The sequence below is a fragment of the Thunnus maccoyii genome, chromosome 17, assembly GCF_910596095.1.
Source record: "Thunnus maccoyii chromosome 17, fThuMac1.1, whole genome shotgun sequence".
Taxonomy (NCBI): Eukaryota; Metazoa; Chordata; class Actinopteri; order Scombriformes; family Scombridae; genus Thunnus; species Thunnus maccoyii.
In genome coordinates this window covers 27,175,037-27,189,763 of record NC_056549.1, presented here as the reverse complement: position 1 = coordinate 27,189,763, position 14,727 = coordinate 27,175,037, and the positions used below count along the sequence as shown (strand labels likewise).

At 39.9% G+C, this 14,727-nt stretch overlaps 1 protein-coding gene across 2 annotated transcripts in view; it reads right to left on the bottom strand.

Annotated features, from left to right (window-relative positions):
* dse (dermatan sulfate epimerase) overlaps positions 1–13,969 on the bottom strand; it is a 30,322-nt gene extending 16,353 nt beyond the window's left edge. Inside the window, exons 1-3 of one of the 2 annotated variants that reach the window (XM_042390773.1) lie at positions 13,678–13,969; positions 10,256–10,718; positions 3,093–3,346 (exon numbers count right to left, since the gene is read on the bottom strand). In XM_042390773.1, coding sequence (XP_042246707.1) covers positions 3,093–3,346; positions 10,256–10,674 — 673 coding nt within the window. In that variant the 5' untranslated portion in view covers positions 10,675–10,718; positions 13,678–13,969. Of the gene's footprint in view, positions 1–3,092; positions 3,347–10,255; positions 10,719–13,210; positions 13,624–13,677 lie in introns of those variants that run through there. The other variant, XM_042390772.1, reaches the window with a different exon arrangement.
* Positions 13,970–14,727: the final 758 nt, after the last annotated feature.

Sequence of the window (14,727 nt, the reverse complement as noted above, 5' to 3'; positions counted from 1 at the left end):
AAGTAACTAGCAAAAGATCTTCGGCGGAGCTTAAATTTTTCAAATTGACATTTGAATTTGATCATTTGAATCATTTGAATTGGAACTTACAGCTGCATCTAGATGAATAACTGTTCTGGTTAATATGTTTAAAGGCTCAATCTGTTATCCAAATGTAAACTAAAGAACATCCTAACAAACAAAAGTGGAAGCACAAGATAAACACTACGCAACAACATTATTAACATGTTTTCTTAAGCTGTTAAAAGGTTGTTGACCTCACTAACTGTTGTCAATTATATTCTTCTATTTAGTTAGAAATATGAAATACTGTCAGGGAGCTTAGCATAACAGTATCTTCACTGGACTTTTTTCAATCTTCCAACAGCATTCTCATGCGTTACATTACGGTGTGGGTGGCTAGGGGGGGGAAGGGTGTGACAGACAGGGGGAGTTTAGGTTCACTACAGATGAACTGTGGGTAAACAGTGCACACTTACGTCCAATTACACATTCGGCTTCCAGGCACCAGCAAGTAAACACCTGAATCTGGAATGTATGTGTGCTCTAAGCTGCTGCCACATTCTTATACAAGTGTTTTGATACAAACACTTTCTAAGAACCAAACTCACATGACGGCAGGAACATTTTTCATTTCAGTGAGTGGTACATAAACTGTGCCTTATAAGGTGTTATTTTAGGACACAACAATGAAAAACTAATAGTTTAGTCCTGAATGTCAGCAATGGGATTAAAACTTGTGTCAGATAACCAAAGAAGAAGAAGAAAGCAGAGTTTGTCCTTCTTCTCTGGCAGCGCTTATTGGAAAATTTCCATTTATTCATCGCCATCTTGACAGAATAATATTTAGACGTAATGTCATCCCTCTGCAGAGGAAATGAATGATACATATACAATAATGGAATCTCTGCTCAGTATCAGACACGAAGATCTAGTGAGTCTGCTAAATGTTATTTCTTTTATCACTGCTAATACGTCATGTGTTTGCAATCTTTTAAGAAGCTATTTTCTCACCCTTGCTCAGTATGAAGCTCTCTGCACGAGGTCTGCTGTAAAGCTCGCTTCTAAAAAAGAAAACTTGCAATAAACAAAGCTCCCCGAGTAGAAATCCTTTCCTCAGGTAACACAGAGAAGCCAAACCCGAGCAAACTGACTCTTTCTTTTCCCTGAGCTCAATGCAAGATGAAACGAAGCAAAAAAAAAAAAGAGGTTGTGCTATAACTCTCCTGAGTGTTCACAGAGCTTTGCGTCTGTTGTTGCCCTCTACAAAAAAGCCTCAAATAAAACCACTGTGACCACTGTGGTTCTCTGTAAGCCAGCTGTCATTTCGTTCCCATCAGGACTGGATCTTTTGTACCAGAAATCAAATCCCTGTAAGCAAAGCAAGCTGTACTGCAGGCGTTCACCTTCCGATGGCCTTTCTCTGCTGCTACACAAAATATTTAGCCAAGAATATGGAGGCGAAAAAGAAAGAATAAGCAGAGAATAATCATGTCAGGTCTCACAGAGGAAAAGCTTAAAGGAGAATGTGACAGAGTTATGTGGAGAACATCATCTGGAGAACAATTAGAAAAGGATTAAGTGCAGCTACAGCAGATAACTTCAGGCTGACTGCACTGAAATTCCAATCAAAGCTTCTCTCATAAGCAAATTGAGGCCTCCAAGTCTCACCATGCCAATAATTAATGACAGTCGGTCATTAGGAGACAAAACGTCATTCAAATGATGTGAACTGTAACTTAATATAATAACAATACCGAACAAATATCGAGTTGGATAAGAAAGAGAAATGTCAGACACATTATTCTTAAAGGGATGACTGACGTCCAACAGCTAATTATGTGGAGTAAATAGCATTTTCCATCTTAATCAGTAACAAAATGTTACTGAATAAGAAGAAGAATTTTCAGATTTTCATCATCACAGAGAAAATCCTCTTAAACCATTGGACAGAAGACAAAGGAAATTGTGTGACAACCCTAGCTAACCTAGAAATCAGATATGTTGCAGTGAAGACCACTTAAAGGCACCCTGTGGGATTTCTGAACACTAGTAGTGCTATGAAGCAATGTTTTTAAAAGCGGGTCCAAGTTTTGATTATTTATTATTAGTTTTATGCAACTCCACTAAGCAACAGCTGGTTACGGTAACGTGCCAAGAAATGTAGCATTGCTTGCTAGCGACTGCTAGCAAGCAAACATAGATGTAAACAGAGTAGGTTTCTGCAGCAGTTTCAAAGCTTTGAGAGTCAAGACCATGTATCAACATTCTTCCTATTGTTGTCTTAAAAAGGAAACAACATAAATTTGCCTAAATGTTCATCACTATGCATCATTTTCTTAAATCATGATTACAACTCTGAGAGGAAATATGTTGTGTGATATTAGAAACAAAATATTCTGGCACAATGTTTCAAGCTAACTGTGAAATTCTGATATTTTTCCACATATTTGTCCATAAAAAAAGTCTAAACTGAGGAGGTGTTACAAAGACAAGGTGTGGAAAATAAGAATTACCTGCATTTACACATGACAGAAAAATGACAGTTTGACTGCTAGCAGGGAAGACAGCGACAAAGGAAAGCCAATAAATGAATAAATAAAAGCCCACTGGACAAGACCAAAGACTGCACTAGGCGAGACTCAAGAGGGCCAAAACACCAATGACACCAAGACAAAAAAAGGTCTGCAGCCCTGCCTGGGAGCAGGTATAAATGTTGTGTGCCAGTATTTACTGTACTATTTAGAAATCTTAAATATCTCACAAAAATAACAGTATTACAGCCACACTACTGTACCCTTAGCAGTGTGGAAATCCTCTGAAACCTTCAGATCATGTGAGACTAAACCTCTCCAGGAAAATCTCGAATAATGAAATTCCTTCAGTGGAGTTGAAGCTTCTTAATGCTGGGAAGGCCAGGTTTTAACTCTAACCCTTAAACTGGAAAAATACTTCCACACAAAGCTGGAAGGAGTTCTGTGCCTGAGTGGAAGAGCTCCGTCAAAAAAAAAAACGGTCATATCGGAGACGGACAAGGTTGGCAGATCTGCAGATACACGTTATAAACACATCAACTTGGGTCACTCACTCACCTTGGGTCATGTAAACCAGACTTCCTGTGAGCAGAGCCACACAGTTGGTGGGCTGGTGGTTGTGTAGGTACTGGAACCCCCAGCCTCTGACGTAGGACTTCTCGTACATGAGGCGCGAGGCGTTGCCGATCACCTGGAGGAAACGCTCCTGTTGGCCCTTATTCAAGTACTCGTACAGGAAGTCGTAAGCGGTGGCAAACCCAACCAAAGAGTGCGCCAAAGGAACTTCATCCCAGGGGGCGTCTTTCACCAACCTGCAACACACACAATAACACAAAGGCTGACACGTGGAAAACATGCAAACGTAAGCAGGTGGGAAGTTTTTACTTTTTAAATGAAATCCTGGCAAATGGTTCGTCTTGATCAAGACGGCTTTTAACCAGCACAGCTGTGAAGCATGGATTCAATTTGAAAGGCGAAAATAAAGATGCTAAGTAGCCACAAATACAGCTGCACCACTGCACCCCAATAAAGACACATATAACGAGACTTTAAAGTGTGGTGTGTGCAAATTCTCTCCTGTTAAACAGCTGCTACCATCTACCAACACTGAAGTTTGTGCATATTAGGAGTGCAAAGTGTTGCTGTAAAACAGTGAAAGGTGCTCTGTAATCATTCTGCTCACACTAATGAAAGAGAAATCAGCCTCAGATGTGGTGATGAAACCAAACCGCGCCATGAAATGACTCAACGGACCATGCTGATATACACAAAGATTCTATTCTTCAGTGGCTTGACGTCACCTACCACCTGACGTTTGCCATCCATGTTCTAATGAGAGCGTCTACTGCAGCGCTCACTGTTAGACTTTGAAGCCTTTTCTTATTTTAAGAGTTGCACAAAAACTCACTTGGAAGCGCACAAAAAAATACAATTTTACCACTGCAGAAACAATACTGTTTCCCCCTTATCCATGATATCCACCAATATCTTCTTCTAATGTCATCTTCTGACTCTTTACCTGTAGTCTCTCAGCAATGTCCACTGTCAGAGCTCACCATGTGGGTTAACTGCTGACATTCCCACAATCTTGAGCTGGTGGAAAATGCGGTTTATCAGCGGCTGCCTAAAACAGAAATATTTTCATTTCTAAGATGTGACTATCCTTGCTGAAAGTCCAGCTCCCAGAAGATGTCATGGGAAAAAAAAGAAGTAAATAATTTGTGAGCATAAACATATAAATAGTGCTCTTAAATGCCTTCTCTCCCCTTGTTTCCTGTTTCCTCTCTACGACAATCCGGAGTACATCCACTTATCTCTGTTGAAATTCTGATTAAAACTGTACAAAAGAGAAAAAAAAGCTCTCTATAGAAGATAGAAGAGTCTATCAAAGATTCAACATCCTTTTGATGTTGAATTTCCACATGTTAAGTGTCAGCTGAAGTTTATTTGAAAATCACTTCCTGTCTGGTCATGTGAACAAACACCAAAGGTCTTAAAAAGCTCCTTTATGTAGCAGTTTGACCATATGGCAATAAGGACAACTGCAACAAAATGACTGCCAAGTGACTGCTGGACTGTGTACTTAATTATGCCAAAGATCACGTAATCTCACTTGTGTGTGTGTTTGCTTAGGCTGTGCAGAAAGCAGCAGGCACCAGTATGCCACAAAGTAGAAGCTCTCCATCCGAACATGGTTGTTCGAGTTGTTGGAGACATAATTGAAGGTCATGAATACCACAGCTGACTGATTTCTGGAGCCACTCTGCGCAAGCTTCGGTGACCATAATACAAGTGTGGCCAAGAAGAAAACTCACATTGTGTTCTTCAGATGTGAGAACACATGTTCGGTGGCTTTTCCTTTCTGCGCTGTGGCACACACACTCTTGATATTGTGAAAAATGTCCCGTGAATCAAACTAATACCACACCATCTAAAACTCCCAGAAACAGCAGCTGGAAAATCCCCTTCCTCCTGTTCAGTGGCTGAAGGGAACCCAGGAGCCACGCTGCTAAATGAAAAAGGATTAAGCTGCTAGACTTCTCCTCCCCCTCTCCACATGACGGAGGAGGGGGATGTACCTGTGTGAGAGAGAGAGAGAGAGAGAGGGGATTGTCCCGCAGCTCAGAGTTCACTCGGTACCTGGGCGTTCAGCTCAGGATCAACACAGTTGTCTGGAGCTCTGTGAGATGCTCCAGGTGTGTTTGTGTGGTGGTCAGCTGCTACTCACTTCTCAGCAGGGAAATGTTACTTCTGCTTTCTATAATACTTCCTCTCTGATGGCAGAAAGCCGTGCATGTCACGTGATTCTTAAATGAATTCTTCATCTGAAATGAAAAGTAACTTGATAGTCAGAGCTGACAGAGTCTTGTGCAAGTTCTATGATGCTTTAAACTTGATGTCTTATGCTTAAAGAGGTGAAATAATGATTCAGTGACCATCAGTTGTAGCTTGTTGTGTTCTTCTGAGTAATATCCTGCCTAAATGCTGGTGACATGTCCTGACAGTCTGTGAAGCTGATGCATGAAGTCATGACTTAACAGGAGTTAATTATCAATATCATAACTGGAAAATATTAGTTGTTATTAATAAATGTGAATAATATTTTGTATTTTGATCATTTATTGGCTTCTAGGCTAAATTGGCCCCAATACAGGTTCATGATGCTTTCCTATTAAATATATTTCAATTTAAATCACAGTGTTGCAGTTATATATTCCTCTTGTCATCCCTCCTTTAGTAGTATCTTTATAGTAGGACGTCAATAAACTGACTTAACTTTAAAAGTACAGCTACAATAATACATGACCACAAAGTTTATGACAAATATGACTAAGAGCACTGCTAATATCAGATGGAGATATCTGAGATATTAAATGTCAGTCATATTGATATTCATTAATTGCATTCAAAACAGCTACAGTACACTTTAACTATACAAAGTTGGACAGCCATGAATCCTCTCACAATACATTTAAAATGTATTATTATTCAAATAAGGATAAGATGATAGCTGAAGAAGAGAACACAATAACCCATCTGGAAGTCATACACATGGTGAGCATACGGCAGTTTCTAAAGTGAACATATTAACAAGTTTTACTGGAACAATGCTGGAAATCATAATAGATCTAATGAGTTTGAACAGACCACATGTTAAAGATATGACTTGTGCAGTTTCCGTGTAAACAGATGACAGCTATTATGTTTACACTCAGTTTTTCCCAAGACCTAACAAACACGTTGAATGCTTTTCTTTTCTCATAAAACATTTGCAAAGCAGATTTCAAATGTTTTGAAATCTGCCTTGTTTCCATCTTTATTTGTTTGCTAGTAGTCCTTTTCATCCCTGCCTTGGTTGGTGTCTTGCTTCATTTCTTGGTGACTACCACCACCCCAAGCTGTTCAGTGCAAATAAAGTGAGACTGTCAACAGGAAGTTGATTCACCTCACCCACAAAACAAGGACTTGCTCACATGTAGCATCAACATATAAAAACTCCACAGGGTTCTTTTAAATCATTGGGTAGAGAAGATGTTTGAACTCGTTGGATGGTTTGTATGTTAAATTGCATAACTGTTAATATCTGTACAGGCTGGACAAGTACGTGATTCAGTTCTTTATGTTTAATAATGTTGTTGTCTTGTACATTTAAGATTTGTTGTGATTGGGTAAAAATAGTTTGTACATATTTTGAAAAGTATAACTTTGGGTAATTTCACTAAGACACCATAGCAAGCTGCTGAGCACCGACTATGTGAATGTATGTGAATGAACAACAGCAGGTTACCATGGACGCCAACACCGGATGCAACCATTCCCCAAGCATCATTTCTGACTTCCATTCCTTTAGTCTACCGATATAAAAGCTGTGGAGAACTGGGACGCACTGAATGGCTGTAATCCACTTTTCACCCATTTTGCACTTGCCAGACAGAACTAATGTTCACTGAACTTAATCCAATTGTTAGGGAAATAAGGAAGCTCTGTTGATGGCTGATGCCTGCATACAGTTCAGCCATGGCCGACTCTGACAAGCCAGTTGATTGTTCAGACATGAACTGAATGGTTGATTGTGCCTCTCACAATATGAAGTATAGTATATTTTGTGACTGGTTCCTGTTGAATTGTGGTTTTTTGCATATATTTGTATAAGTGATTCAAATCTTTGGGAGTGTAGCGTTTACTGCTGTTGAGCATTCAAGGTGTTTCAGAGAATACGAAGAATTTAGACAAAGAATATTCTATCCAATTCAGACAGCACCTTTGGTAGAGTTGAATTATTTGTTGCTGTGAAAAGTGATCTTTGACTCTGAGCTATACTGAGAAAAAAAACCTGAGAGTCAAGCACATGAAGTCAGGGTGGCTGGTATGAATATTGAATTTAGACTTTAAGGAGCTTTTTTAATAGCAGAAAAACACAGTGGCACTGCAAAGCCTACAGCCTAAAGAGCTTCATGAACTGTAAAAACTGCTGTCTTCAGATAGGCTGATGTTTAACATGTTCATGAACGATTCCATATGAACAACTCACCACTGTGGTGCTCACATATTTCAGTTGTGGAAACTTTCCACATCTGACATTTAGCTCAGAGTTCAAGAGTTGTGACATACGCTGTTCTCCTCACAGTGAAGCAGATGGAAGTTAGTTATATTCAGTGCATACTTTTTGTTTCTCTTTATGATGTCGAAAAACAGAAAAAATAGATACGTTCACTTTTTTAAAAAGAGAGCAATGGCTAAGCTCGCCAGGCACACCGGTGGTGCACTTGGATACAGGTTGGGATCAGAGAGAATACATCATCATACATTATAGATGACTGTGTTAAGAGGCTGTGAATTTAATCTGAACAATCTCTATTACATGCTCATCACAGCCACACGTCAACCTTTATTGTTGACACTTTTGCCAGATACTTAAACGATGTCGCGTGCAGTTGTTGCCCCTGGTTACCTGCTGTTTTGGACAGATACGGCAGGAGAGTATTGGTTTGGACGGATGGTCCTGAAGGGGTTGTTAGCAGAGAGAGATGCTTGAATTGATCTATTTTTCATGTGACTGCGCAAACTGCTTTCAATCTGTCAGTATCAACACACCTGTTGATTTGCATCAGAAACTAAAGGGAGTAATTCATCATAACCATTACGCTTGATGTACACATCAGTGCACACACACACACACACACACACACAGTCATCTTCATGATCTGTCTTGTTCCGCACTGTTGCTGACATGCAGCATGCCATGTTCACAACAGGACTGTCAGACTCATGGGATCAATTTTATTGTCAGTTGTTGTGCAGCTGTGTTCAACCGTTTGAGCACCAAGCCTGACATGTGCTTCACTATGTCCACAACTAACTCACAAGTTCCACATGAAGGCATCACATTTAGTTAGAATCACTGAATGAGAGTCAGCTTTGTGTTAACTGAAGTTAGTATACAATGAAAACACATTCTTTTAAAGACATATTACCAAAGCTTGAATACCAACTGAGCAAAGCGGGAAATTACCTCAGGCCCTTAGACCCACAGGGGCCCCAAAATACTCTATGTGTGTACCTAGTTTTTACCCAGTATTTGTATTTGTATCTGTATTTGTTGAGGCAGCAAAATTATTTGTATTTGAATAAAAGTGGAAAGAGACTTAAAAATCCTGTTTTTGTGTTGCACTTTTAAGTTTAGAAAATTAAAGTGTTAGAATAAGTGTTCATGAATAAACCTTATGAAGGAGGTCCCCACACCGGGTCTTGAACTGGAGTCTCCCAGATCATAGACGACTGCACTGACTACTGAGCTGAAACTTTACTCATCGCCTCATTGCAGACAAACCTCTACCTATGTATATACCAATACCACAGGGACAGCGCACCATGTAACATGTAGTAGAACTTCAAAGGTGATTCTTGCTTTGCACTTTTCATTTATTGCCTATTTTTTACAACCTAACTTTGTGGAAAGGAGAAGGGGAACAACAGGTTATGGAGAGTCACTTGGGACTTACCCCTGATAGATGTAATAGTGGAGCAGAGGAGAGAGACTGAGATAACAATGTAACCGACCTGCAAACTGGTATCTGACATGTTTGTTTTTTTCTTCCCAAAAACAAATATTTTTTAAAATATTTGTATGAAACAAATATTCGTATGAAACCCACTATTTGTGCTTTGCTGAATAATGTATTTGTATTCGGGCACACCCCTAGTACTTGCATTATACATATTCCTAACTATAGTTTAATCCAGCTTTGACAAAGCAAAGCCATTTGTTATTACAGCATAGCAATACTGTACACCAGTGGTTCCCAACTACAGTTACACGGTCAGCTGCAAAACAACATGATACTGGACAGAGAGCTGAAGATTAATAATTAATATCTGATTAATCATTGAAATGATTTTTGATGCAAATGAAGAAGTTTCCAGCTTCTAAAATGTGAGGTTTAGTTGGTTTCCTATGACTGAATATGTTTGGGTTGGTTGGACAGAATAAGCCTTTTGAAGACGTCACCTGGAAAATTATGATCTGTATTTTTTAAAATACTTTCTTACATTTCAGACTAAATTATTTTTTATTCAATACTAAAAATAGTTGTGTTTTGCAGCCCTACACATTTGTTCTTCCTGAGCACTGAACTGAAACTGAACACTACCCTTGCTAAAACTCCAGACTTTTTAAGACAATTTTAGACAATTAATCAAAAAAAATATCAAGAGTATTAAGAGATCTGATTTAAACAATCAGAGCAGTGTGGAGTCCCTGTCTGGTCACCTGGACCTTGAGCTTCAGCCTCAGTTCAAACCACTCCATCACACTGCAGTGGGCCATTCAGCTCACATCTGAACTTTTCATTTCCTTTCAGGGGTTGGGGGGCATGTTGAGAAAACAGCTGCTAAACATATTTCCTGGACCACAGAGCTATCAGACCACAATGTATCTTTGCTGAAGCTCACGTCCACAGAGAAAAATGAGAGATGAGATTGTCTAGAGGGCCTCTGAGGGGGAGGATTTAACATTAAAACCCAGTTGATATACACATGGGGGTGGAAACAGAGATCAGGTAGCATCTGTTAAGTCTCAACAGCTCTCTATTTTTCTCTTTGAAAAGAAAAGCAGACAAAAAGGAGCAGGAGATCTTAGTGGTTTGAATTTCTTTTGCTGTCGTCTCAAATCTCACTGTCGCAAATCAAAAGGATGAAATAATAAAAGACAGAAAATGTACCAACTAGGCTGAGCCGCCATCCTCTCCATGTAGTCCTTGGCCAGGTCCAGCGCCCCGGCTCTGTGTGGGTACAGCAGGCAGAACATGGACAGCACACCCAGGTTGTTTCCGTACACCTCGTTCCAGCGGGCGCTGAACTCTGCGGGGCTCCAGGGGGGCAGGTACTCCTCCGGGTGCTCCAGCATGGTCTCCCCGGCCAGGCGGATTCGCCTCGCCATCTCCCGATGACTCCCTGCAGCGGCGAACTGGAGCTCCTCCACATCCCCCTGACTGAAGTACAGCATGGGATGACCATTGTAGTTGCCTCCCATGAAGGGAATTCCTCCGCCAGGGTCCACTTCCGCTGCGGCCGGGGCGAGCAGGGGCCACAGCAGACTTATGAAGAAGACTGTGGGGGCCCCGCGGGTGTGGGTTCTCATCGTCTCATCAGAGAGGGGACTGTGGCATTGCCGAAGGAGCTCAGCTGAGAGGAAGGGGGAGAAAAGGATTTGAGAAAGCCAGCCCATATTCTGCACAGCCTTTTCTTACAAAAGCCCTGCATTCCTTGAATAATTAGATACAGCTGTAGTCCTGATGACTCGGCCTTTCCATACTGAGGTAGGCCATTATTGAGCCGCACAGTAAAGAACTAATCACAAAACTGTCCGATTAAGTATAAGCCAGTGTTTTTTAAGGGTAAAACTTCTTCTAAATTCTTTACAGTTACCAAGAATAATGGCCGACATTAAATCTTCACTTCCTATCTCCGCTTTAACTGCCAAATCTGGAGTCTGTGTTCCACCTCTGCACACTGTGTTACTAATATTCAGTCCACAAGATTTATTTCGGAGTTGGTATTGTGAGACAAGTCTAGCCATGCACACCCAGATGGCCAGACAAGCAGGCCTGGAGGTCATAAATGGCCCATTACTGAAGCAACATTACTCTGGTCAACCGAATCAACCTCTAAACCAAACTGCTGTGCTCTACAGAAAGACTCTGCTCTGAACATGAGAGTAAATTCCATGACCTTAGTGGAGCTCTTGGCAATGGCCTGCTGGAAAACCATTTGGTAGTGATTTAAACGACGTCTAGACTGGGGTCCGTTCTCGGCTGTGCAGGGTTGTACATACATGTTGTGTTGTGTTGTGGTTGATAAAGAAGGGAATCTAAAAATAAGTTATTCTGTTCAAGTTCATTTTGACATTTGACTCTATGAAGTGTCACATTCCTTTATGGTGAACATTAGGTCGACTCATAGCCAAGACGAGGTCCCTTGAGTAATTCATCACTGAGAAGTTGTAACTGTGTCAGTAGTCTTGGACCTTTTTTTTATAGAGGTCAAATGAGTCTGATCTAAAACTTACATTCTTAAGACTATTTGACTAAATTCACTGGAGACTATTTGGTGGGGACTAGTAGTGGGTCTGTGCTACTCACTTGACATGATACATTTTTATCTACCATCCTGTCACATTCAGGCCATAGCCAGAGTTTAGAAATCCTGAGGTCATGAGTCCAAATTCCACCACCAAATTCCCTGCTTTATTGAACATGTCATATTTTATGAATTAATAATAGTGCTGAAACACAAGACTAATTGATGAATCCTTTTTGCATAAACATATTTTGCTGGTTTTAGCTTTTCACATGTGAAGCCTCTCTGCTGTTCTTGCTTTTCTATCATTATAAATGGAACATGTTTGGGTTTCAGACTGCTGGTTGGACAACAGTTGGTTGAAGACGTCACCACAGGCGCTGGGAAATAGTTACGAGTATTTTCCTCACGTTTGATGGACTGAGCCATCAACTAAAAACTATTCATTAAAACAATCGATTGATTCATACATAATGGAAATAATTGAAAGTTGTGTTCAAGATGCTGTTTCAAAGCTGGTCTCCACATTGCCAGGAATAAAGTTTTGGTGGAAAAACACTTTATAAGGCTCAGTATCAAGTCTTAATACATTGGGACTGAAATGTGTTGGTACTGAGATCAGAAAGTGCCAAGCATCAGATTCTCAGTTTTAATCTTTGGTCAAATATTTAGTGATTTAAATCAGGAAACACTTCCATCTTTACACTATAAATGGTTTAGGCGAAGCCATTTATTAGAAGCACTGAGCAGTTTAATATAATTTTGTTGATAGAAAAGAGCTTTAGTCGATTAATCAATTAGTTGCCAACTATTAATCACCAATTGAGTAATTTTAAGAGGAAAATTTCCAAATTCTTTGACTCCAGCTTCTTAAATGTGAATATTTGTTGTTCTCTACAGTCCTCCATGACCGTAAACTGAATATCTTTGGGTTGTGGACTGTTGGTCGGGACAAAACAAGACATTTGAGAACGTAACCTTGGGCTGCTGGAAGCTTTTTTCTAGAAATTAATCAATTGATTAATCGATAATAAAAATAATTGTTAGTTGCAGCCTTAGGTCAAACTCAATGGCCAAAAATATGTTAAATAAAATATTAAATATTATCCAAAGTAAGGTATCATGCATACACACTGATATCAATAGCCAACGCTTACTCATCATTGATCTATTTTGCATTGACCAAACAATAAATAGTTAAATTTAAGCATATGAGGTATATAAACATACTATAGTCAGACTAAAATAACCACAATGTTCAAGATTGTAATAGCAGAATGTAACTCCTCCAGTGTTAATACAGGACATGACCTCACGATGCACAAGCTTAGCCACATTATGGTCCTACTGTAAATGTGCCCACACTCATCAGTTAGAGACATTACTCAACTTATGGTACTTTTAAGTGTTGTTTGTATGGCAGCATTATAATATTATTGTAGGGACTTCAAACTTCATTGTAATGTTTGCAAAATCTATTCGTCTCTTATAGATCAGAGAATTCTTAACCTAGCAAAAGAAAAAAAAGACAATTTAATGCAACTGTGTTGTCAAAGTAAAATAATAATAGAAGCATTTACATCAACATCTGTACTTACCCTGGGCCTTACCAGCTGTTTCCATGTAATTTACTAATAAAGTGAAGTGCTATTTAAATACATAGCTATGAGTGATTTATATATCTGTCACTCAGCATTGTTCCACAGTCGTAAGAAGGTAAAACAGCAGAGGTTTCATTGTCAACCACCAGAAATTGTTATGGTTAGATATCCATAAAGCTACCCCTCCCTCTGCAGACACTGATGTCTCACTTCATGGCAATAAGCTCCTTTTCAAACTTTAGTCAAACTTAAATAAGTCTTCCAAGTCGATTAAAAAGTCTCATATCGCTTAACTTCGGCTCTTCTAAGTTTCAGACAGCCTTCTCTGCCAAAAGTGGAAATGAATTTAAACAAATCTATCACTTATCGATGGTATCAATGATCCAAATCTGCGCACAAAAGTCGCCTTGTTCCTGCCGACCACGAAGAGCGGCAGCAGTGAAGGAAAAATCCGTTTCTATTACCTGTCAGAAGCGGCGCTCACCCAGCCGTGTTCCTGTCGTCACAATGCTCATTTCTTCCCCGGTCACAGTGGTGATTTTTAGCAAGGTTATCAATATGGCTGAAAAGTCCTTTTTGCTTTTTAGGAACGAAGCAAAGTTAGAGAGCAGAGAGAAGGAATGTGTGAGTGCGGAGGGAGCGTCATGCTGGCGAATGAGGAGGGGCAGCAGGCAAGAGAGGCTTAAAGGAGCCCCCTCCTCCCACTCAGCAGCTTAACAGGTACTCAATATTTAAAAAAAAGTGCTACACAATACAGGGAGCTCATACAGTATGGTACTCAAGGCTCTTTTTACATGACTTCATGTCTCCTGACTTGTACTGGTCTGGTTTTAAGATTGCCCCCCACCCCCACCCCCCCAGCACCAGTTCATAGCTGAGCAGTAATGGCTGCTCGTGAACCTCAGTGTATCTCTCATGTGAGCATCACTTTCATTTCAGCATTTTTGCCGTGATGATTGTATTGATAGATACAAAAATTCCTCAAAAATGAATAGAGGAAACTTTGAAAAGTCGAGCACTTGTGTTAGCGATGAAGGCTACTTTTGTTTCATATATATTTCTAAAATTTAAAGTGAGACTAAGTAGCTTGTGAAAGAAGAAATAAAACATTTCTTTCTCTCTTGAAATTATGAGTAATAAAGGCACACTTCCTGTTGCTGCTACCAGTTCATGGACTTAATGACCCCTCTCCACCTGTGCTACTGTTAGAGTGATTCAGCATTCAACACATATGTGGTCACAATGACCACTGAGTCAATTTAATAACTGGAACCACATTCATAAAACATTAAAATAAGAAGGAATCAGCATATTTATACAGGTAACAGTATTTCAAGCGAACACCGGTGTGTTTTATAACATTAATAAAGCGTAACACCCTGTTCAAGCTGCCAGTGCTACTTTACTGTAGACCAAACAGAATATTGTTTATGCTAACGTGGTAGAGGAGCCATTGAGTTCCGGAAACATCTTCAAACAGTTGGGAGGGTCAACAAACCACCTGCAATGGGTAT